Raw genomic sequence first — 24,312 nt, forward strand, 5'->3', positions numbered from 1 at the left:
GTATATGGTACACACCAAAAGTGTAGCACAGAATTGTGGAGCTCACTGCTTGCTGACTGGAAAGCCAAGCACAATAACACACATGCTCTGAGGGCAGGGGAGGCTCACTGCTTCAGCCACATCATTGAACACTGATGTACATTGAAGTGTACAGGGGAAGGTGAAGACTAGGAGATGAGCCCCTTCAACAGTATGTTGCTCCCTCTCTGCTATGGTTTCCATAGGAACAGTCCTCCCAAAAGGCTTTCATGATGTTGTAGGATTGGTCCTGTGATGGTCCATCTTCACTGTCAACCTGACCACATTGAGTCTCCTAGAAGACCCGACTCTGGGCATATGTTATCAGGAGGGAAGAGCCATGGTGAATGTGGGTGGTCCCTCTCGTAAACTAGGATCCCAGACTGAATAAAAAGGAGGAAAAAAGAACAAAGAACATGGCAGGATTTATGTCTACCTGCTGCCTGACTACAGATACAATGTAACTAAGTCGCAACCTCCTGCTCCGCCATGCCTCATTGCCTTCGTGAAGTGTATTCCTTAAACCTGGCTAGCAATAAAGCCATCTTCCCTTAAATTGTTTCTCTCGGGCATTTTGTTTCACAGAAAAGAGAAAGTAAATAATACAGTGCCCGATACAAGCAGCCTCCAGAGGTGGGGCCTAGGGGAAGGGTTTGTATAATGAGGGTTCTGATCCAGGGATCAGTCTGTCACTGGCAGGTTCAGAGTTTGAACGGACTGTGAGAGGTAAGCTAATTGGAAGAAGGATCTGGAACATGCTCTGGCAATCGGGAAGTGAGAAAGTTTGTACCACCCCCGCACTCCTGCTGCCATGATGCTCTGCCTCACCACGGGCCCACAGCACTGCAACAAGTCTGACCACAGTCTGAAACCATCAGCCAAACGTATCTTCCCTCTCTTTAAGTTGGGGGTTTGTCACAGTAATGAGATTGACTAACATATAGTTCATCAACATAGGACAAGAAGTGGTCTCCACAAGGTAACTGGTCTTCAGTGCTTCCTTAACCTCTGAGAGCTGGAGATGAAGCACAGACCTTACAGATGTCAGCCCATTGCTCGACCATGGAGCTAGCTCTACTCCTGGCTTCTTCCGAGCCTTTTAACCGTCATTACTTTCTCCACTGAAAAGGCTAAACATTGTACAATGACCTAGAAAGGAAAAAAAAAAATCTCCTGGTGCCCCAAAATAGCATAAGGTGGAGTGGGGGCAGGGAAAGAATTATAGCCATTCATTTTCAGGCAAAAAAAAAAAAAAGTCGTCTTCCCACTTTCTTTGTGTAACTCCTCGAGAACAAAAGGACAATTTTCATGCTTGACAGAAGGCCAGATGGGGTCTCCTTTCAGAGCTTTGGGTCTATAGGAAATTTCTCAGGATTACAAGGAAACCCAGATGCACGCTTGGGTGGCTGAAGGGAGGGCCGGCCCATCTCTGTTTCAAGGCCTGTCACCAGTAAAAAGGCAAACAGATGAAGTCCAAAACAAGCCAGTCCTTAGAGCATCCAGCATGGAGCTCACAGCTAGGAAGATTCTGCAAAGTAAGGCAGCCAGTGTCTTCTCGGACTGGAATAGTCAATGAATAGAGTCCCATCCTGGGTCATGTTATGAAGAATGATCTCCTCACAGCATCCCTTATGCATGGTTTTTAGAGAGGTCTCCATGGGGATTTTCTTGGCTTTTGGGGGTATCCTTCTGCTCTTAGGTTAAAGTCCCAGGCAGAAGAAAGCCATGCACTAACATTTAGCACAAGATAAAAACAGCCCAGTTCATGATTTCTGTCTCAAATTTGTTACTCTCCGACTCTGCTCCCTCTCCCTGCCCCCCTTTCTCATTTTACAAACCAGACAAATGCTCACATACCCGGAAGGGAACCATAATGGTTAGCAGTGAGAATATTCACTCAAACCAGTGGAAAGACACCGGCAACATCACCGTACAAAATGTAAAATGACATCCTAACCTAGGTGTAGACCATGGAGACTGAGAGCAAGAACTACACAAATATTCTGCTTATGTTCACAAGGATACTATTTACAATAGCCAAAAAGCTATTAAAAAAAAAAAAAAACATGTCCATTGACTGGTCACTAGGAAATTAAATGTAGTCCATAATCAAATATTATTTGATTATGAAAGGGAATGAAATCCTGACACATCCTACATACAACTCAAAAGGATCTTGAAATCAGTATGATGTATGAAAAGAACAAATATTTGATTTATTTCCCACCCCTTTCCTTTCCTTCTGTGTGTCAGTATATGTGAAGGCCAGAAGTTGACACAGAACATCTCCCTTGGTTATTCTCCATCTTATTTCAAGGTCTGTCACCAAACCTGAAGCTCAGTACTTTGGGTAGATTGACTGACCCACAAACTCCAAAGATCTTATTTCTACCTCCCCAGTGCTGGGATTACTGGTACTGCTCTGCCCTATTTTTCCATGGATACTGGGGACTCGAACTCAGGTCTTCATGCCATCGTAGCAAGCATTTTACCAACTGAGTCATCTTCTCTAAGATGCCAGGTCTCCTCGTCATAGATAAGTACAGAACTGGCTTTCTTTATGTCACACAGGTCTAACGCAGGAAGTTCACAGTCACTTGATTTCTGTTCTCTAAGATACTGACACATCTGGTGTTTGTCATTTGTAGCTATACCTGGGCACCCAAGAGCCCCTATTTCCCTGTGAGAACTATTCTTTGAAACATTCTTTACCTCTGCCCTGCAGCTAAGAAAGCTCACACCCCTTCATCTCTAGGAGGGAGCAGAGAAGTACATCAGAACCAATCAGAGCCCACTGTGAGACTTAGACTGTAAAATAGGCAAAGAGTGGGGGTAGGGAGAAGTAGGTCACCTTGTGCCACAGCAGAGGAGAATGCAAGAGACCAACAAAGGCTGGATACAGAGGAAGGAGAGAAAGATGTCGAGGGAACCCCTGGAGCTCAGGTCCTGAAGTCAGTTGCTGTGCCTAGCAGTAGTATGAGCCATTAACCCCCCGACACACACACACACACACACACACACACACCTTCAAAACAGGGTCTCATGTACCCCACTGGCAGAAACTCTCTGCACCTGAAGCCAGCCTCTATTCTCCTGCCTCTGAGTTCAGGGTTCACAAACCTGCACCACCAACACCCACACAAATGCGAGAGCCAAGCCCATGCATGATACGTGCTTCCAAGAGCATTTCGGTACTTTTACAACCACGCAGACCTTACCTTAAAAGTCCACATTAAAGCTTTGAGGAAAAATTATTCAACGTCTTCTTCAGATTTTTAATAATATCACGCATAATTCATATCATTTTATACCCATGAATCAAAACAGAAACAATCATGTCAATTCCCCATTTATATAGTTCACTAAGGAGGGTTCAACAAACCAGATCTGGCTGCCAACATCTCACTCGGGCCTGCATGGGAAGTGTTAGATCCAGTTGTGTTTTTCCTTACAAAATGGTTTGGCTGCATTTTAAGACTGGCACCAAAGTGCTCTGGGGGAAATTATATTTTGGTACAGGCAAGAATCACCCCAAATTAAGTCTGTATGAAAATGCCAGGAAACCTGTTACTTTGTATGCTGATGTAAGGAAATAAAAAAAAAAAAAAATATGGGGCTGGGGCCCTTGAGGGAGAAGCAGGCAGATCTCTGTGAATTCCAGGCTAGCCTGGTCTACATAGTGGGTTTGGGGACATCCAGGGCTACACAGTCAGACCCTGTTTAAAAACAACAAACAACAAAAAGGCAGGGCTCGGGAGCTATTCAGAAGGTAAGAACATTTGCCATGCAAACAGGGGAGCCTGCATTCAAAGCCACAGCACCCATGTAAAAAGCCTGTATGTAAAGTAACAGAAGCATAGAAGACAAGACAGTGCCTCTCAGGAGCTGCTGGCCAGCCAGCCTAGCCAAGTCAGCAAGCTTCTGGTTCACTGAGAGAATGTGTCTCAAAAATCACAAGGCCAGAAGCAATAGGAAATACCCGTCATCCTTCTCTGCACGTGCAGGCACAGGTGTGTACCCTCTCCACACGTGCACCCTACACGACACACATACACAAGATAAATAAATGAGACACATACAGGAGAATGTGGGACTGTTATATCTTAGTTTTTCTGTGTGTAAGTGAAAATGAATAAATCCTGAACAAGGGGTTTGGTTTTGTTTTGGTTTTATTTTAAACCAACCCATTTCACATATACACAAGCACGTGCATGCACAACCTTCCGTAACCTCAAGAGAACCACCTGGGATGAGAGAAGCAGGAAGCCAGCGCACCCAGCTTCCTAAATAGACATAAGTAAATTCCAAAGAGTTCTGGAAATGTAGTACTGATTCTGTTTTTAATTGTCTGTTTTTAATCCACATGAGCTGGAAGAAGCCCATGTAAGTAGATGATACTCCCTTCTTCGATTTACAAGACTTCCTCTCCACAGGCAGGTTAGAGTCCTCAGGATTCCCTGACCCAGGCTGAGAGACACCCAGATGCATAAACGACCCCCAAACCTCCACAAGGCAGAGCACCTGGCCAGAAGAGGGTCTGCAATGGGATGCAGGGAATTGGTTTCAAGCAATAAAAAGAAGGAGGGAGGTTCCCCTTGCCTTTGCTCATGCCTCCTTCACAGCCAGCACATTCAGGATCATGCCACACTGTGGAAGCAGACTTCACAGCACAACATGCACGCACGCAGTGAGCCTGGCTTCCTAGCAATTCACCTGAGATTGTTCCGAGTTGGTTTAAAATCATTAGACACTCAATCATCTGCTTAAAAACCCCAGAGAACTGCCTCCCCGGAAACAAAGTGCTGTGTAAGGAAAGGTAGGGAAAGGCCTGGGTAATAAGCAGGGAGAAAGAAGACATTGGCAGCCATTCTGCTTCTCACTTTGGCTTTCTTAAAGAAACAGTACCTACAGGAGCACAGCACTGACTTAGACCGGGAATGTCAGGGATGTGCTTTTCCTTTCTAGGTGACTCAGTGCTTTGAGTTCATAAATGCAAAGTCCTTAAAGAAGAGAGGGCTGTTGGGTGTAGCGCAACACAGCTGGAATCCCAGGCCTTGGAGGGAGACTCAAGTTCGAGGCTATCCTTGGACACATACAGAGGTGTACGCAACTGGATCAGAAGTTCAAGGTCTTCCTCCGTTACAGAGTGACTTCAAGGCCAGCCTGGGTTACATGAGACGAGGTCTCAAATGAACTAGATAGATAGATAGATAGATAGATAGATAGATAGATAGATAGAAAGAAAGAATAAATAGAATAAGAGAGAAGTGCAGGTCAGAAGATGGTTCAGAGGGTAGAAGAGCTTGCTGCCAAGCCTGGTGACCTGAGTTGGATTTCTGGAACCAACCTGGTAGAAATAAAGAATCAGCTCCCTACAAGCTGTCCTCTAACCTCCACATTTGTGTCCTGGCATTTGAGGGCACTCCAGCACATACCCACAAAATAAATAAACAAATGTAATTAAAAGTAGAAATGAGCCTCCTTGTTTGAAGCATGCCAGATAGGCAGTCTCAAAGACAACTCCACAACAAAGGTGACCCCGAGACCTACCGAGAAGAGAGAGAACAGCATCCAGGTAGCGATCATGACCTGCCGCCCCCGCTGTGACACCTAACCTTGAGAACCAGTTGCTCAGAAAACTTCACCGGTGTTTCTTTCTCTTTCCCGATCTCACAGCCGATGTGAGGACACAGCCGGCAGCCAGGTCACAGTGCTCAGGTGAAGCAGGACCGGCTTGTACCTCGCACCTGCGCGCTTGTATTGGACGGACACTGCCCCAAGAAACACAGAGTGCAACGTGAACCCGCCCAGCTTCTCCGATTCAAAGGTACAGCTTGGAACCATGTTGGAGCCTTCAAGGGCGAATGAAACGGGAGTTGACTGTATTTATTTTTACACACCTCTCACGATCACCTTACACTTATCAGCCTGATTATGATTTAACAAATGTGAGCTAACCGTTGAATTTAAATGATTTTAAAGTCCCGGGCAAGCAAGGCTTCTCTTGTGTCCATTAAGTCACCCACAGCTCTGGCTTGTTTTATAATGTAAATGGCAGAAAGTGACCTTTAAGGCTTCTTCTAAAGCTGCTGGCTCTCCACAATAAGGAAAGGACACTAGACACTGTGTTTACAGTAAAGAGAAGTAACCATTGGCTCCAACAAAGGCCCCTTTACAAAGACAGAAGAAAACCTGTTCCCGGGAGGTGAGGCCCAGGTACAAAAAGACAGGGCGACTGGAGGAAATCAATAGCAATTGAAGGACAGATGCTCCTGTCACCTATCCTAGCCTCCAAGACAGGTCGGGAGCCTATTCTGCTGTGAAGCATTTAGGGGATTTTTACTTCACATTGCTCTCTCTCTCTCTCTCTCTCTCTCTCTCTCTCTCTCTCTCTTCTTTCTTTCTTTCTTTCTTTCTTTCTTTCTTCTTTTTTTTTTCTTTAAACAAAATTGATGGTTAAACTTATAATAGCATGGCTTCAAGTTTTTTCCTTTCTTTTTGTTTGTTTGTTTGGGAGTATTGGTGTTGTTTGTTTGAGAAAAGATCTCATTGTACAGCCCAAGTTAGCTTTGTACAATCCTCCTGCCTCAGCCTATAGAGTGCAGGGATTGCAGGCATGCACTACCATGTCCTTAGCTTGGAAGTGAATGGGGTAACAGGGCCAGAGCCAGGGCCAACAGGTCCTAGTCCAAAGCTTCTGAAACTGTGATCTCAAAGAAACCTTTCCTTCTTTTAATGGGATAAGATTCAGGTACTTTGTCACAGTAATGGAGAGCTGACTAACATCTACCTTGAGGTGATTATATCCGTGTCATCTGTTTGAAATAGCTATCTTCTCTCAGTTGGTTTTACTAACATGGGTTGTATCATCTTTTAAAATAATTTCCACTCTACTGTTAAAAATGCTACGAGGCACTGCACAGCCTAGTCTTGGCTTCAGCACCGATTTCAACAGGTAAAACATAAAAGGCAGGAACAGGCAGATTTCTCAAGTTCAAGCCCAACCTGGTTTACACAGTAAGTTTCAGAATAGCCAGGACTACACAGTGAAACCCCAAGTAGCACACGCCTTTAATCCCAGCACATGGGAGACAGAAGGAGGAGGATCTTTGTGAGTTTAAGGCCAACCTCATCTACAGAGTTCCAGGACAGCCAGAGCCAAAACAATAGCGAGAGAGCGAGAGCGAGAGCAAGAAAGAGAGAGAGAGAGAGAGAGAGAGAGAGAGAGAGAGAGAGAGAGAGAGAGAGAAGGAAGCAGGGCAACAGTGGCACATTTCTTTAATCTCAGAACTTGGGGAGTCAGGTAGGTCTCTGTGAATTCTAGGCCGACCTGGTCTATAGAGTTCCAGGACAGTCAGCACCACATGGAGAAATCAACAACAACCAGAAAAAAAAAAAAAAAAAAAGAAAAAAAAAATAGAAAAAAAGAAAAGAAATAGAAGAGAAGAATAGAATAGAAAGAAGAAAAGAAAGAGAAGACAGGGTTTAGGGTTTGGAAACACAGCTCAACTGTCCTTGAACTTCCCTCATATGTGCTAGGAAGGCCACATGGAGCTCAGTGCCTGGATGCAATGACCTCTGAACTCTTTATATACACAACAGAAAGCACGAACTGTTCTATCTACTGTTCTCTTCTGAAGGACATAGCATGTGAAGGCAGCACATCTCTTCTGAATTGCATGATCTATGATACACCAGTAGCCAGAAATTAGCTATTGTAAATACTTTACATTATAGAAATTGATCCCACTGTGGTCCTCCAACTCTTGTGGGAAGTCACTAGTTCCCCGGAGGGGCAGACTCAGCAACATTAGGCTGGGGCATTGGTTCTGCAGCTCTTGTGCAGTCCCCATGAGAGCCCCAAAGGGAGAGGTCAATGAAGGCTTCCTCCAGGGACACTGAACAAACTGTACAATGAGGGAAGGACAGAGGTTCCTATGCTGGAAAGATTTACTGGAGCGGTGGTGGTGGTGAGGGACATGGGTGGAGTGTGACAAGGGTTCTATGAGACAAAAGAGTAATCGGAAGACATTGGGGTCAAGAAGACATGTTTACTGACAACTGTTGGTGCTTTGGCTGTACTTGAGTGTTATCTGGAATGAAAGAGGTCAGAGCAATGGGTGGAGTGTGGGGTGTGTGTGTGTGTGTAGTGTGTGTATGTGCGTGGTGGTATGTGTGTATATGTGTATGGTGCATGTATGTATGGTATGTGTGTGTGTGTGTGTGTGTGTGTGTGTAGTGTATGTGCGTGGTGGTATGTATGTATATATGTATGGTGCATGTATGTGTGGTGTATGTGTGGTGTGTGTGTGGAGTGTGTGGTGGTAGTGGTGGTGGTGGTATGTGTGTGGAGTGTGTGGTGTATTCGTGTGTGGTGGTGGTGTGTGTGTATGTGTGTGTGTATATGTGTGTGTTTGTGTGTGTGTGTGTGTGTGTGTGTAATATCCTAGAATTCTAGCTCCCACGGTCCTTGAATGCCAAGGATTTGGGTTTTGTTCTCAGGGACTAACAACCTAGACAAGTACACAATGTAGGACAGGGGTAGAAAATGCTGTCAACGAGGTTCAGACAGATGTGCCTGCCAAAGGCTGCACAAAGGCTGCAGGCTGATCCAGTGGTATTGCTTAAACCAACTTTATTGCTAATGACGGTATGCAGGAGCTAGGGCAAGGAATGCCACGCTGGAAAGTTAAATGGTCACAGAGTCATTCTCTATAGCTTTGCAAGGCTGGTGCTGTTTATGCGCATCTGGTCAAACACACTTGGGTACTTGGCCAATCCACCGGATGAACAAAACCACCTCACAAACCTGTGGCACTCTTAGGAAGCACAGCTGTCGCTCTGGGGTTCCCTACCATCAGCATCTAGACGTTTCCAGTCTCTTTCATGACTGTGTCTGCTACTTCCAGTATCACCTGCTATTTTCCTTCCTAGTTTGCTTCCTCTCTAGCTACAGTTATTTCTTGAACGCTTTCCTGATTCTGCCTTCACCTTCATCAAGAGTCTGACTGGATAGAAAATTGTAGCTTTAAAATAAAATGTTAGACAAAGAGGTCAAACAAGCAAACACGAGAAACTTCCCAGTCCTAAGCTGTCAGCTGGGAAGGCGGAGAGCAGCCAGCGTCTGGCAAACAGTGCAAACTACTCAGGAGTGTTTTGGCTTTCTCTCCATTCTGACTGGGTCTCCTCATATCCCTTCAATCTTCTGCCTTAAATTTTGAGATACCCCCTCCCTTCCTGTTCTGCCTGTAGTTGTAATTATAGGCCAAAGGGGGGGGGGGGGACACATTATATAGGTGGGGACACATTATATAGTTCACCGTAAATAGCAGTGAATCGGTAAGTGTGGCAATAGCTAAGGAAAAAGCGTCCGGGTGAGAGATTCCAGGTACTAAACTGGATGAGAGCTGAGTGACAGGAAACAGGAGCCTTCCTGCCTCTTGGGCTGGGTTACCACAGTCAAATGAGGCCTTGTCTGTGCACAGGAAGGGCGGGAGCTCAGAAAGGGGCCAGACTGTAGCCCTGGGTGTTCTGAGGAAGGGTCACGTTCATAGAGTATTGGCTGGAGTAGTTATCAGAACTCTGGGCCCTGCCACAGAAGACAGTAGAGGCTGTGTGCTCTATTTTAAGAATGCCGTCCACTTAGGAAAACATACTCCAAAAAGAGAAATACATCATTAGAGGCAACAGGCAAGCCGCAGTGTTGGGCTCACCCTTGCCTTTCCAAAAGTTCTCTTAACAATGTGAGTTCCTAACTGTAAACACTCTGGTGTGAGGTGTGAATTTAGGAAATAGTTTCTTCCCAAGAAAACTATTTGGGGTTTTACCGCTTTTCATGGGAGAGTGGAAAACCTTGAATTAATTTGATTGAGTATCCCACACCCCTATGCTCATTTTCTAGAAGGTTCTGGAAAATGAAAGCAATGAAGAACCACTTTCTCCTATTGGTTAAAAAGTTCAATAAGCTGGGGGCCAGGAGGCAGAGGCAGGTGAACCTCTGAGTTCAAGGCTAGCCTGGTCTACAGAGAGAGTTCCAGGACAGCCAGGGCTACACAGAGCAACCCTGTTTCAAAAAAAAGTACAATATTGTTTCTGTAACTCCCCCACATCTCTGAGGAGTTTAGCTTCAGCTTATGGAGAAATTAACAACAAGGAGGAGAAGTCTTGCAGAGGAGGAATCAGAAGCTGCCAGAATGACAGCTGTGGTGGTGACTGTCCACTGTCAACTTAGTGGGATTCAGAATCACCAGGAGAACAAGCCAAGCATACTGTGAGGAAGCTTTTAGATAGAGTTAATGGAGGAGGGAAAACCCACTATAAATGAGAGCCGTGCCGCTTCGTGGACTGGGGTCCTGAACTGAATACAAAGAGAGAAATGGCAGATGACCAGTCTTCAGCTCTGCTGCTCGATCTAGGAGAGGAAAGTGCCGTGTCTGACACCACAGCAGTTATCTGCAGTCACCCCCAACACTCCTCTGCAGTCACCCCCACCATCAATCTCCTGTTGTCCTCATTACCCAGAACAGTTCGATATAGCATATCAGCATCTTCTACAGAACCAGTCACATGAAGGGAGATGACAAGCGATGGGATGATGGCTTTTCCCCCCGCCCCCCACACACACCCATCTTTATTTCCCAAGTCCCTTAATAGGACAGAACATACCAATGTCCTAAAAGCAACCTCCTCTGCCTGTTGGCATCACCCACATTAGTCTCCTTATGAGGTGTGGCCTTCAAATAGCAAGTGGGTAGGGTGCTGATATCTGACACGGGGGTCCCCAGAGCAGGCTAATTCAAAGGCCAGCATGGCTGCTGGATGGATGAGAAACTGGATGTGGCAAGCTGAGAACAGAGTCAGTTGTGTGCTGGGAACCCCACCCCCGCCACCAAACACACACACACACACACATATACACACACACCACTCAGCAACAGGGACAGACAGAGGCAAATGTACAATAATACTTTCAGAAAATAACTGCAGATAGCTGGGGATAGCCCAAGGGTAGAGAGACTCCTTAACATGTTCGAAGCCCTGGGTTTGATCCTCAGCACTGTATCAGCACTATAGAAACAGAGTGTGGTGACACATGTCTATAGAAACAGAGTGTGGTGACACATGTCTATAGAAACAGAGTGTGGTGACACATGCCTATAGAAACAGAGTGTGGTGACACATGTCTATAGAAACAGAGTGTGGTGACACATGTCTATAGAAACAGAGTCTGGTGACACATGCCTACAATTCCAGCACTCACAAGCTAGAGGCAGGAGGATAAGAAATGCAAAGAGTTTGAGGCCAGCCTGGGCTAGAAGAAAAACCCAGAAGTTGGGATTACCTAATAGTTTACAGTTGCTGGATCTCATGTCTATCTTCTAGGAAAGCATTCCACTACTGAGCCACCTCCTCAGCCCCTAACACTCTAGTCTGAAGGTTAAATCTCATGCTGCCATACAGCAGAAAGTACGCTCCCTTCCAGCTGAGTTATTAAGCATGGTACCAAACTTCCTCTTTCTCTCTCTCTCTCTCTCTCTCTCTCTCTCTCTCTCTCTCTCTCTTTTGGTTTTTTGAGACAGGGTTTCTCTGTGTAGCCCAGGCTGTCCTGGAAGACCAGGCTGGCCTCGAACTCAGAAATCCACCTGCCTCTGCTTCCCAAGTGCTGGGATTGAACGCATGCGCCACCACTGCCCAGCTGTTACCAAGCCTTTCAAAGCACTATATTAGGATCTGCAAGTGGGAAATCTCTTTTGGCATGGCAGTCTACTGTAGAATAATTACTAAAGGCGGACACAGTACTGATTTTGAAAACAGGTGAGGTCATACTGTTCAGGCAATATTTCAAAAGAACTATGAATGTTTTGCATGTTTTCCTAAAATCAGTGGTCATGTGCACTTGCTATCGTTGGGCACTTTCATAAACAAGATACAGCTAAATGTATTTTGGCCAAGGTGTTAGGAGGCCACCACTGCCCAGAGGAATGTTCTTGAAGCAAACACTCCATGCACACCCACATGTTGATTCTTGCCTACATTGTACAGGGTGGTAGCTGACCTTTGGAAGAATAAATACTCCTTTGGCCATTATTTTTAATGATCCAAGCTAACACTGGCACAAAGATCGAAGAGAGAGGCATTTGAGATGGCTTCCTAATTAAAAGAAAAGCTACCCACATCTGCAGAGAGAGTTTAATTGAAAATTACCTCCTGTGCATGAGAACAAAATAAAATTACAAATGGGAAGCTGGGAATACCTAAAAATAATTTTTCATCTATACTTGAGAAAACAAACTCTTTCCCAAGAAGCTACTTTCAATGTTATTGCAAAATAACATTAAAGAAAAAAATATTTTAATTTAAATTCCTGGCTGGATTTAGTGGTTTATGCCTTTAATCTGGGCAACGCCCAACCTCCCAGAATTTAAATTCTTAACTGACTAGCACAGGATGGAATGCCTGTAATTCCAAATCTAGGGAGGCTGAGTCAGGAGGATTATCTTCAGTTCCAGACCAGCCTGAGGTATGGAATTTACTTGGTCAAGTGTTTCCTAGCATGCGTGAGTCCCTAGGGATAACCCCTAGCACCTGATATCCAAGGCATGGTGCTGGATGTTTGTCATCCCAGCTCTCTGATCCAGAGGTGAAAGCCTGAGGAAGGGAAGTTCAAGCTCAGTCACAACAGCCTGGGCTATGAGAGATCCTATCTAAAAATAGTGGCACATGCTCTTATTCCCAGCATTCGGGAAGCAGAGGCAGGTACATTTCTGTGAGGCCAGGCTGGTCTACCCAGTAGGTTCCAGGACAGCCAAGGCTACATAGAAAAACTCTGCCTCCCAAACTAAAAATAAATAAACAAATAAACAAGCAAGAACTAGAAAGACCACTCAGCAGAAAGTGCTTATAGCTCTTACAAATGACATGGGTTCAGTCCCCAGCACCCACATCAGGTGGCTCCCAACCATCTGTAACTGCAGTTCCAGGGACCCAACACCCTTTGGCCTCCAAAGGTACCTGCATGCACACATATGAAATACATAAATGTGTATAGGTATATAATAAGCATATATATAAAATAATAATTTTTTAAAAAACAAATTTCTTTCACTAATCATTTTAAAAATAGAAGCACACTTAACTTCAGGATGACTCTTCATAGGAAAACGAGGCATTTAGAAGCTCTTATGTATTCAGTACACAGTAACCAAAGCCATATAACAGGCCTAAGCTGCTTCCTGCTCTGCGAGGACCAGGGTTGATAACTACAGCCTAGCCTTTGGGCCCAGCCGAGTTGCTGCCTCAGTTCTACTAAGATATAGCTAAACATTTTCATCTAATCATTGTCTGGGGGGTAAGGCTCTGTCCTACTGCGAAGCTAAGCCATCCTCAGAGACCGCACTGCCAACAGAACCCGATAACCACATCCTGGCCCTGTGCAGAAGCACCCGAGGCCTGTTTGAATCCATCCTTAACTGGAGGAAGAGGGCAGGGCTGGCTCGACACTTGCCCAAGAAGCTTAGGACTTCCAGTTCGAAGAGTTATGAAACAGGAAGCCAGTAGTGCAAAAGGAAGAGCCCCACTCCAAGACCTAAGCTCAAGGTACAGTGCAGCTTGGCCGGCTGTTTGTTCACTGCCTCTCTGGGGATTCTTACCTATCAAGGGCGAGTACTAACGGGCGTGACTATCTTCCTCAGCAGCAGAAATCAAAAGTACGTGGCTACGGAAAGAACACAGCCTCCCAGGGACTGGAGACAGCCTAGAACACTGTCCCTGAATGTACAGTCCCCAAGTGCCAAGATGGGTCCTTTCTGTGGGTCCCTTCATCCTGTCTGGACACCTACTGAGGAAGAAAGGTGTCATGGTGATCCCCCTTTCACAGATAAAAGAAGGAAGGCTCAGAGAAGTTAAGGGCTTTACCCTCTGCCCACATAGCAGTGATAGGTTAAGCTGAGTTTCAAATGGATGACTGTCAGACTCCAAACTTCTACCATTAACTAACAAGAGTCCCCAGTCCCTGCGTTCTTATTTGATGCATGGTGGCTACCAACTCTGTCCATTTCTCTGAAGAAAAAAAAAAAAAAATGAGTGGGATTATCTTGAGACAAATGGCTGGACCTGAGCATGGTACTTGGTACTGAGGAGGTAGTCTGTGAGACTATGGCCTCACTCGTATGCTACAGGTTATGAATGGCCTGGAAGTACACAACGAAACCTTATGCAGCAGGGAGGTGAAAGAGAGCACTTAAGCAGCAACATAGCCATTGTACCTCGAGACACAAGGATCAATGTCACATAAATAAATAACCCATGAAGCATGGCTTGAAGTAGGGCATGGTGGCACACACGTCTAACTCCAGAAGGTAAGAAGCAGGAGGGCTGCTGTGAATTTGAGGCTAGTCTGGGATCTATAACAAAATTCTTTCTCAATAAAGTAAATAGTTGGGACTGGAGAGATGCCTCAGTGGCTAAGGGCACTTGTTGCTGTCCAGCTCTGGGGGGACTTCACTCCTCTCTGGCTCCTTCAGGACCCTGAGCTCATTGCATACCCACAGATATGAAACACGCTCATACATATAACTAAGGATAAAATTAAGGAGCTGGAGAGATGGCACAGTGGTTAAGACCAACGGCTGCTCTTCCAGAGGATCTGAGTTCAATTCCCAGCACCCATAAACAGCTCGCAACTGTTATGACTCCAGTTCCAGAGGGTCTGATGCCCTCTTCTGGCCTCCTCAGGCACCAGACACGCAGGTACACGCATCCAGGCAAAACACCCATACACATAAAACAAAGTAAAGATTTCAGGTTTTAATAAGAACAATTCAATCAAGTCTTGTTTTGAAAACTGGTTGGAGGTCTGTGCACAGCTCACAGGCAGCCTCGAAGGCCTTGTTTTGTCTACTAGACACTGTAAACACAGAATTCAGGACCCTTTATGGTTACTTAGCAGAGCATACCTAACAAAGATTTTTTAAAAACTTAAAGTAACAATGCTCCAAAATGCATTATCTGGTTTTGTTTTGTTTTTTTTTTTTTAATTTTATACTCCAGGTTTCAAAAATAGAGTAAGTATTGTTTGGCAGTTTGTGAGGCTATTGCTTGCTTTACACTTCTGAAAAGTGATTTGGACACCCATATCTTAGGGGTGCACATCGCCTGTGCTAATTTTTGTTTAACCAGGGATGCTCATAAAAAGACAACCAACCAACCAACCAACCAACCAACTACTAAGATGATGTTTATAAAGGCAAATGCTAGAAGCCACTCCATCAGAGAGCTGCAGACATAGCTCGGAGGTAGAACGCTAGCCAAGCACCCAGCATGTGTGAACCCTAGGTTCAACCACCAGTTCCCCCCAAATTAAACAAATAAGGGCACGATTGAGATAGCACAGAGGGTAGAGTGCTTCCCTTGGAAGCCTGAGATCAGCATTTGAACCCCCAGACCCACATAAAAGGGAAGAGATCCCAAAATGTTGACCCCTGACCTCCACCAGCTCCTTGAGTACTAGACTGCCGGCCTCTAACACCAAGCCTAGCATTTTCACAGTGTTTTGTTTTGTTTTAAATCTTTCTTTGATAATGGGCAAGCACTTTTCATAGCCAGGGAAGGAACACATCACATAAACATCTGAGTCAGGCCACAGACACTTGGAAAAACCAGCCTGATGCTTCACATCCGTGGAATGTGCATGGAGGACATCTAATCTAAGCAGGCTGAGCTGTTTGCAGCAGCAGTATCACACCAGTAAGCAGATTGGAATGACCTGACTCCTCAGTAGAATGGCACCAGAGTGGCATAAGTCAGGGATGACCCCTCCTCAGTGTCTTCCCATGATGATCCCATAGCTTTGCTGGTGCTCAGGAGATGTGGTGGTTTGAGTAAAAATGGCCCCAAAGTTAGTGGCACTCTTAGGAGGTGTGGCCTTCTTGGAGAAAGTGTGTCACTAGGGGGCGGGCTTTGAGATCCCAGATGCTCAAGCCACACCCAGTGTGTCAATCACTTCCTATACTGCCTATGGATCCAGATATAGAACCCTCAGATACCTCTCCAGCACTGTTTGCCTGCACACTGCCATTCTTCTCATCATGATGAAACCTCTGAACCCCAGTTAAATGTTTTCCTTTATAAGAGATGCTGTGGTCATGGCGTCTCTTCACTGCAATGGAAACCTCAACTAGGACAGGTCAATACTGCATTTCTTATAGTAATATTTTTTTAACCTATTTATAATGATAAAAATTAGAATTTTACCAGGGAGTACTTCAATTGGCAGAGTCTTTGCCCAGCATGAAGTCCTGGGCTCAGTCCCTGGTTTCTCATATACCAAGATAGGATGATCATATACATCTATAATCCCAGCACTGAGAAAGTGGAGGCAGGAGGATCATAAATCCAAGGTTATCCTTGGCTACATAATGAGTTAGAGGTTATCCTGAGATATATGAGACCCTGTCTCAATAGATTAATTATAAATTTAGAATATATGGCATACATATATCTTTCTGAGTCCACTGTAGACATAATGCTCCATTGTTTTTATTCAGTGAATATTTCCTTAAAAACAAACAAACAAACAAGCCAAAGCCAGCCTCACCCTTGATCAGATTCTAGTTACCAGATTACAGACCCCAGACAAAATGTTTCAATTTAGGGTCCCCAGTGCCATTCAGGTCTCATGTCATGAACCTCTTCCAATGAGGAACACTTTCTGGACTCTCTCTTACGGCTCATGGCCTTTGAACATCACAGCTATTTTATTGAGTGTCCCTAGTTCAAGATAATATAAAAGACAGAAAAATTTACAAGTAGGGTTGGAAAGATGGCTCAGTGGATAAAAATAGCTGTTGATCCTCCAGAGGACCCAAGTTTATTCCCAAGTTTTATCTTCCAAGTTTATTTTCTAGCATCTACACTGGAGAGTTCATCACTGTAACTCCAGCTCCATAGGATCCAATGCCTTCTTCTGGCTTCTGTGGGCAATGTATTCATGTGCATGCATGTGAGTGCGCGCGCACGCACACGCACGCACGCGCGCGCACACACACACACACACACACACACACACACACGTAAAAATAAAAATGTATTTACTTAATCCCTTTTAAGAAGCACATTACCATCTTCCATCCAAACACTCATTGAGGCAGAGGCAGAGTTAAAGGCCAGCCTGATCTACAGATTGAGTTCCAGGACAGCCAGGGCTACACAGAGAAAGGAAAAACCCTGTCTTAAAAAAAAACAAAAAAAAAACAACAAAAAAATAAAACAATCAAACAAACTATAAAAGGGAGACGAATGGTACCCTTACAACAAGTTTTCAGAACTGGGCTAGAGAGATAGCTTAGTGGTTAAGAGCACTGACTGCTCTTCCAGAGGTCATGAGTTTAGTTCCCAGGGCTGGTGAGATGGCTCAGTGGTTAAGAGTGCCAACTGCTCTTCAGGAGGTCATGAGTTCAAATCCCAGCAACCACCTGGTGGCTCACAACCATCCATAATGAGAGCTGATGCCCTCATATGGATGTCTGAAGACAGCTACAATGAACTTACTTAGGGCCAGATTAAACAGAAGGGAAGTGGGAAAAAAAGAAAGAAAGACAAGAGTTCAATTCCCAGCAACCACATGGTAATCACATGGTAACCACAACCATCTGTAATGAAATCTGATGCCCCCTATGGGTGTGTCTGAAGAAAACAACAGTGTACTCACATAAAATAAAAGAATAAATCTTAGATTAAAAAAACCCAAACAAACGTTTTCATAACTTATACATAGAAAAGAGTTAAAGAGAACATTCTAATAATAAAAGACAACAGCATGATGTGTAAACTTTTAACCCAGGGGGCACTGCTAAAGTATGTGCGATTTGTCCTCTATGATTTGGAACAGGTAACTAGAATATATTCTTGAAATTTCTTGCTTGTTCTTTTAGCCAAACATTTTTAATTGAGAGAAAAACAAGCAAGACTCACCCTACCTGAAGACTGGAGCACTGTTGGGAGCCGACTTTAAGCAGAAAGCGGCTATCAACTTTGCAGCCATCTGGAACCATATACCCTGATGAGAGACTTGTTTTTCAAAAGCCTACAACAGCTGAAGCACACTCTGATAAATATATTGTTTATCCCACATAGCTTGTTTTGCTGTTTAGTGACCCCAGCTGCATGGTGCACGTGGTAAAATGTTTTCATCTGTGTTCCCCTGCTTGTGCTTATAAATACCCAGGATTTCCTCGTAAGTGGTGGTGTAGTAGTAGCAGGAGTTGTGTGTGTGTGTTGGAGACAGTAATGGAGACTTGACTACAGATCCTCTGGCTTGTCTCTATTCTTCGAGTCTTTTCCCCTTCTTCCCCCCACTCTTTCTCTCTTGCTAGACCCCGACCTGCGGAACAAAGCGGGCCGTTACAGATCACCTACACAGTGATCTAGACAGTGCCACAGGCCCACACGGGGCATCCATATTAAAGTCATATCAGCCCTTACTGCGTTCAGTTCAGGTCAGGAGGCACGTAGGTCTCAGCTGAGAAGACTTTCCCCACGGGAGATCAGCCTGCTGACTTTTTATTTAAGCATCTTCTTTCCCGAAGGCTGTATTTCCTGGGAGACAAGGCCAACAATGACGTACGCCTGCCCAGAGCACTGCAGATTAAGATGGACTCAGAGATAGAGGCCTCAGGGCTGAGTGCTGAAGTCTCCCTGTGCTTTGGAATGTATGAGGTCATTACAGAAAAAGACAGAGCAGATTGTGATTTTCCTATCTTGTACCTGGCAAGCCGAAGAGTGGAAACCTTCCCTTAGGCAGCACTCTACTGTAGGGTCTAGATGCTGGGTGAAGTGTCTAGAGATAGGTAGTACCCTCTCTTCTCAGTCCTTGCCTCTGATTTCTATTTTCTAACAAAATGATTCACCTCAGAGAACCAAAATGGAGTTAGCATTGCAGTGTTAAGCACAGAAGGAGAGAAAGGTTGTCTGAGGTGCCACATTAGAGGAGACCTAGGTTAGAAGTTAGGGGGTGAGGGGGCGTTGAGTAACTGAGAAGGGAGCAGAGGTCACAAGGAAGTGGAGTGAACTAACTCAAGGACGGTTGGGGCTATCTGGTGTGATTTGAAGGTTGGCAGTGTTTGAAGGCCTTCACTCACAGGCACAGATTGTGCCTTCAAGTAGGTTACACACTGATAGAGCATTTTTACCCCTAAACAGGATACTCTCATCCTAGGGTTAACTCCAAACCAATGTCTCCTCCAGACCCAGCTCTATCCTTTCAACAAACCCTTAGCTCAAGTCCTTAAGATGCCAGAAGGCAAAGACAAACTCTTCCTCTTAGTTCCATCTTCAGTTCTTACTCGCTTTCCACAGACGACATCACTGGCTGATTCTATGGTTCTAGAAAGATCTAAACTCAGCCACAGTCCTCTGAGATCAGTGAGATCAGTGACTTGGTCCTTGGGTTCTGCTTCCTCCTTTCTTGCAAGGTCCAGAGGAAGCCCACCACTTTAAGAAAGAGTAAACAGATCTACGTGAGGGTCTTTGGAGAAGATATGGCAGGGGTTCATGTGATCACCCTCCACAGGCAGGGGAAGAGGCATGTTGCAATGAGCTCCTCTTTAGTGCTGGCATCTCATGGAGACCATCTCATTGTTTCTCTTTGGTGCCACCCTGGCTGCGAGTTGCTGTTTACGAGAAGCAAGAGTTGACTTGGTAAATTCCCAAAGCATAAAGTAAATGCCAGATCTTAGAGGCTTCAGTGGAGTCCTGCCCTGGCAAGAACAGGAAGAAAAAAAAAGGTGGGGGGATGGGAAGGGAGCCAGCAGTGGTCAAACACAAGGTTAGAGGAAAAGGAATTTTTTTTTATCTTCACTTCAAGTGACTCCAGATCCATCCTCTGGGTCCCTGAGAGGCTAAAACAAGACTAGTCAGGAACACTGCAGTCTGTCTACGCATTAGATCCTGTATCTTAATATGGCATCTATGTTGGTTAGTTTTTGGTCAGCTTGAGCCAAGCTAGAGCCACCTGGGTGGGAAGAGAAAACAGATGAGGAATCGCCTCAATCAGACTGGTCTGTAGGCAAGTCAAAGGGAAAATGTTCTTGATTAATGATGTCTGTGAGAGGCCAAGCCTACAGTTTGGGGTGCCAGTCTGAGCTATATAAGAAAGCAGGCCAAGCAAGCCATGAGGATCAAGTCAGTAGCAGTGCTCCTCTGTGGCCTCAGCTCCTGCCTCCAGTTCTTGCCCTGACTTTTCTCAAAAGTTTTGTGTGTCAACTTGACACCAGCTGAAGTTATCAGAGAAAGAAGCCTCCCTTGAGGAAATGCCTCCATGAGATCCAGCTGTAAGGTACTTTCTCAATTAGTGATCAAGGTGGGAGGGCCCAGCCCATTGTGGGTGGAGTCATCCCTGGGCTGGTAGTCTTGGGTTCTATAAGAAAGAAAGCTGAGGGAGCCAGGGGAAGCAAGCCAGTAAGTACCATCCCTCCATGGCCTCTGCATCAGCTCCTGCTTCCTGACCTGCTTGAGTTCCAGTCCTGACTTCCTTTGGTGATGAGCAGCAATGTGGAAGTGTAAGCTGAATATACCCTCTCCTCCCCAACTTGCTTCTTGGTCATGATGTTTGATAGGAATAGAAACCCTGGCTAAGACAGTGATGGACCACTGGGTTGTGGTCCTCATGGAAGCAACTGAAAGCTAACAAGGTGTCTGAGCACCCTGGCCTGCCCTTTCCAGGGTATAATACTAATAAGAGTCACCACCTTACTGCATGGGAGGCAGAGGAACTCAGCCTTTCATTTTTTCCCACTTCTTCAATTTCCTGCCTTTGTCTAGACTTCAATACCAGTAAGATGCCTAGCGCTAAAACTATGTAGACAAGTAAAGCAGATGACACACACCTTTGGTTTTACTGAAATAAAATAAACCTTGAAAAATGTACATGGAAAGATGGGTATTATCACTCAGTATATTAAGTTGTTGAGTGAGTTAAGTTTTACATAAATGTTGGCTTTCCTTTTCTCCTCCTCCTTTCAAAATACAACTAACAAATGGTTTAGCTAGAGCCAGTGTGGTGGGTAAAGGCCCAGCACCCGGAGGGTGGAAGCAGGAGGAGCAAACATTCAAGGCCACAACAAATTCAAGGCCAGTTTAGGACTCAAAGAGACCCTGTTTTAAAAAGAAGAGGAGGAGAAGGAGAAGGGGAAGGAGGAGGAAGAAGGGACCAGTGAGATGGTTCTTAGGCACAGGTTCTTGTACTTGCTGCCAAGCCTAATGACCAAAGTTCCATCCCTGGAACCCACATGGTAGAGAGAACTGACTCTTGTAAATTGTCCTGTGATACAGAGAGAGAGAGAGAGAGACAGAGAGAGAGACAGAGAGAGAGACAGAGAGAAGAGAGAGTGGTAATTAAAAAAATTAAAGAACAAGAGATGCAAAATGTAATAGCAGCATGCCCAAGAGTCAAGAATACAGGAAGAAATGTCACATTCTAACTAGGGTCGAAAGCTTGTCTGGGTGGGTGTCACAGCCTTTAGTCTGCCAATGAGCAGAGCACAAGGCTCAAACCCACTCATTTATTTTACTAAGCTTTGAAAAAGACTTACCCACTGGGCGGTGGTGGAGCACGCCTTTAATCCCAGCACTTGGGAGGCAGAGGCAGGCAGATTTCTGAGTTTGAGGCTAGCCTGGTCTACAGAGTGGGTTCCAGGACAGCCAGGGCTACACAGAGAAACCCTGTCTCGAGAAAAAAAAAAAAAAAAAAAAAAAAGACTTAACACCCAGCCTATCACAGAGACCCAGTCTTAGTGTACAAGTCTTAGTCTTCATATCTGTAAAAATGAACGGATTCAACCAAATAATGATAAGAACATTCTTTTCATTTTCTAAAACTTAAAAGATGAATAATTTTAAAATTTGTCGTCATTCCTTGGGATCATCCAAATGGCCGCTGCCTGCTGGGTAGTTAGGTCTATAGGATAAAAAGTCTCCCCTCTGGAGTTGTGACAGATGTGTGTGACCTTGAACCACTCACTCACATCTTTTTTTTCTTTGCTTTCTTCCTTTCTTTTCTTTTTGAGACAGGGTGAAGGGTCTCTCAAGTGTGGTGGGCATGGCTCTGGCAGGCCTCACCCTTCTCCCCCATTCCCTCTGCCTTGCTAAAAACCATTAGATCACATTCCTAAAGCTAGCCCCCAACAGCTACTCCCTTATTTGGTCACTTCCTCCTCCTGAGGCTGACTACCAAGGTCCAGCTACCAAAGAATTGAAATACAGCAATCAAAAACCCCTTTTGGCTCACTAATCAGAATTAAACACATCATCCTAACACAGGGTCTCCCATTATACTTTTATAAACTGCCTTTTGCCTGTGGGGAAAAATAGACATCTGTCTTTCTCTTCTCTATCCAGGGGCAGTCCTTTGTGGTCCCCTACCCCAGGATAAATACTGCTTACTCCTCTCCCTTGCCCCCTTTCTCCCCTCTTCTTTGTTCCCTTCTCCCTCTCCCTTTTCTTCTATCTCCTGTCTTTGTCCCTTATCTCTGCCCTCTGTCCCTCTAGGGCAGATAAATATCCTTTGTGTGAGAATTTGGTCCTGGGGTGTCTTGATTCCCTACACAGCGTATCACACAGTTCAGGTTGGCCTTAAACTCCTTAGTGTCCTGCCTCTACATCTCAAGAGCTGGGATTGCAGGCGTGAGTCACTGCACTAGGCTGTTTCTCTGTGTCCAGTGCGGCATAGGCAAGGTAAGCACCACTGTGCCCAGGATGATGAATACGCAGGGGTGGGTGAAAGTGTCCCCACAGCAGGCTCCATGATGGGCTGTCCCGTCACTCTGCTAAGAGCCATGATCACATGCTTCCTTCCCTCCGTGCAGTGTGCCAGGATGCCCATCGGGCGGGGATGCTGCCAGCCCCTTCCTCTCCAGGGGCAAGCAACCACCCACAATGAGTCAGGGCAATAAAGCAAGGAAGGCATCCTTGATCTAATCAAATGACAATTTAACAAAAATAGAAATAAGCACTTGATTATGACTTATCCCAAATAAAATGCTCATTAACCTCTAAATCATGCTTGCATCCGCCAGATAAGTCAGACCTCACGGAAACCGAAGCATGTGAGCAGCTACCAGGAGTTGCTGGTATCTCTCGCAGATTATCTTTTCTTTGTCTCTACTATCAGATGAACCAGAAGGAGACCATCTTTTTCCCCACACTATATCCATATTTCTCAGCATTAGAGTAAAAAAGCCAAAAAAAAAAAAAAAGAAAAAGGCTTGTGTCATTTAATTGTCATTTACAATTTCAATTGCATCACAAACTCAACAGGAGTTTGTAGGATCTCCTAGAGTTTACATTCCAGAGGCACACTGGATGGTGAAGACAGCTAAAGGTTCTGCTTTACTGAAATAGGCAAGACACTGACAAGATGGCTCTTCTAGTAATGGCGCTTACCACTAAGCCTGGCCACCCAAGTCCAACCTCTGGAACCCACATGAAAAGACGTCACGTCTGTCTGGAGAACAGAGTGCATCCCTCTGCTGTTACTGGGACAAACACATGTTTTGGAATCAATTTCAGGCAGGCATAGTGGCTCATAACTATAATCCCCATTTTGAGAAGCTGAGGCAGAAGGATTGTTGAGAGTTAGGAGGCTAGCTTGAGCTACAGAGCAAGACCCTGCCTCAGAAAGAAACAAAAGAGAAAAAAACGAAAACTACAAGTCAATGCACTTGATCCTAAATTTGGAGAAAGTTAATTATCTTAGTTAGGGTTTCTATTGCTGAAGTCAAGACCGTGACCAAAAGCAAGCTGAGGAGGCAAGCCCACACCACAGTAAAAGCAAGCTGAGGAGGCAAGCCCACACCACAGTCCATCATTGAAGAAAGTCAGGTCAGGACCTCATGCAGAGCAGAAACCTGGAGGCAGGCACTGATGCAGAGGCCATGGAGGGGTGCTGCTTACTGGCTTGTTCCCCATGGCTTGCTCAGCCTGCTTTCTTATAGAACTCAGGACTGCCAGCCCAGGGATGGCACTACCTATTATGGGCTGGGTCCTTCTGTATTATCATTAATTAAGAAAATGCCCTACAGCCAGATCTTATGGAGGCATTTCCCCAATCGAGGTTCCCTCCCTTCAGACAAAGGACAAAACCCCAGAGGATTCTGGGATACTGATGCAAATCAAACTCAATCTGTTAAATTTTCATTTGCCCAGAGCCATGGGAAGAAGGGTTTCAAACCACGGCTGGCCGCCACAGCACTGTCAAGAGATTTTGGTTAAAAGAAATGCATCTGGGAGGCAGAGGCAGGC

At 45.2% G+C, this 24,312-nt stretch overlaps 1 protein-coding gene across 9 annotated transcripts in view; it reads right to left on the bottom strand.

Annotated features, from left to right (window-relative positions):
• Palm2akap2 (PALM2 and AKAP2 fusion) overlaps window positions 1-24,312 on the bottom strand; it is a 422,795-nt gene that overhangs the window by 51,083 nt on the left and 347,400 nt on the right. The window contains exon 1 of one of the 9 annotated variants that reach the window (XM_076934922.1): window positions 5,569-5,722. The exons of the other annotated variants lie outside the window; for them this stretch is intronic. Coding sequence (XP_076791037.1) covers window positions 5,569-5,604 — 36 coding nt within the window. The 5' untranslated portion in view covers window positions 5,605-5,722. Of the gene's footprint in view, window positions 1-5,568; window positions 5,723-24,312 lie in introns of those variants that run through there. 9 annotated transcript variants of the gene reach the window in all.

This window comes from Arvicanthis niloticus, chromosome 5, assembly GCF_011762505.2.
Source record: "Arvicanthis niloticus isolate mArvNil1 chromosome 5, mArvNil1.pat.X, whole genome shotgun sequence".
In the NCBI taxonomy this organism is placed as follows: domain Eukaryota; kingdom Metazoa; phylum Chordata; class Mammalia; order Rodentia; family Muridae; genus Arvicanthis; species Arvicanthis niloticus.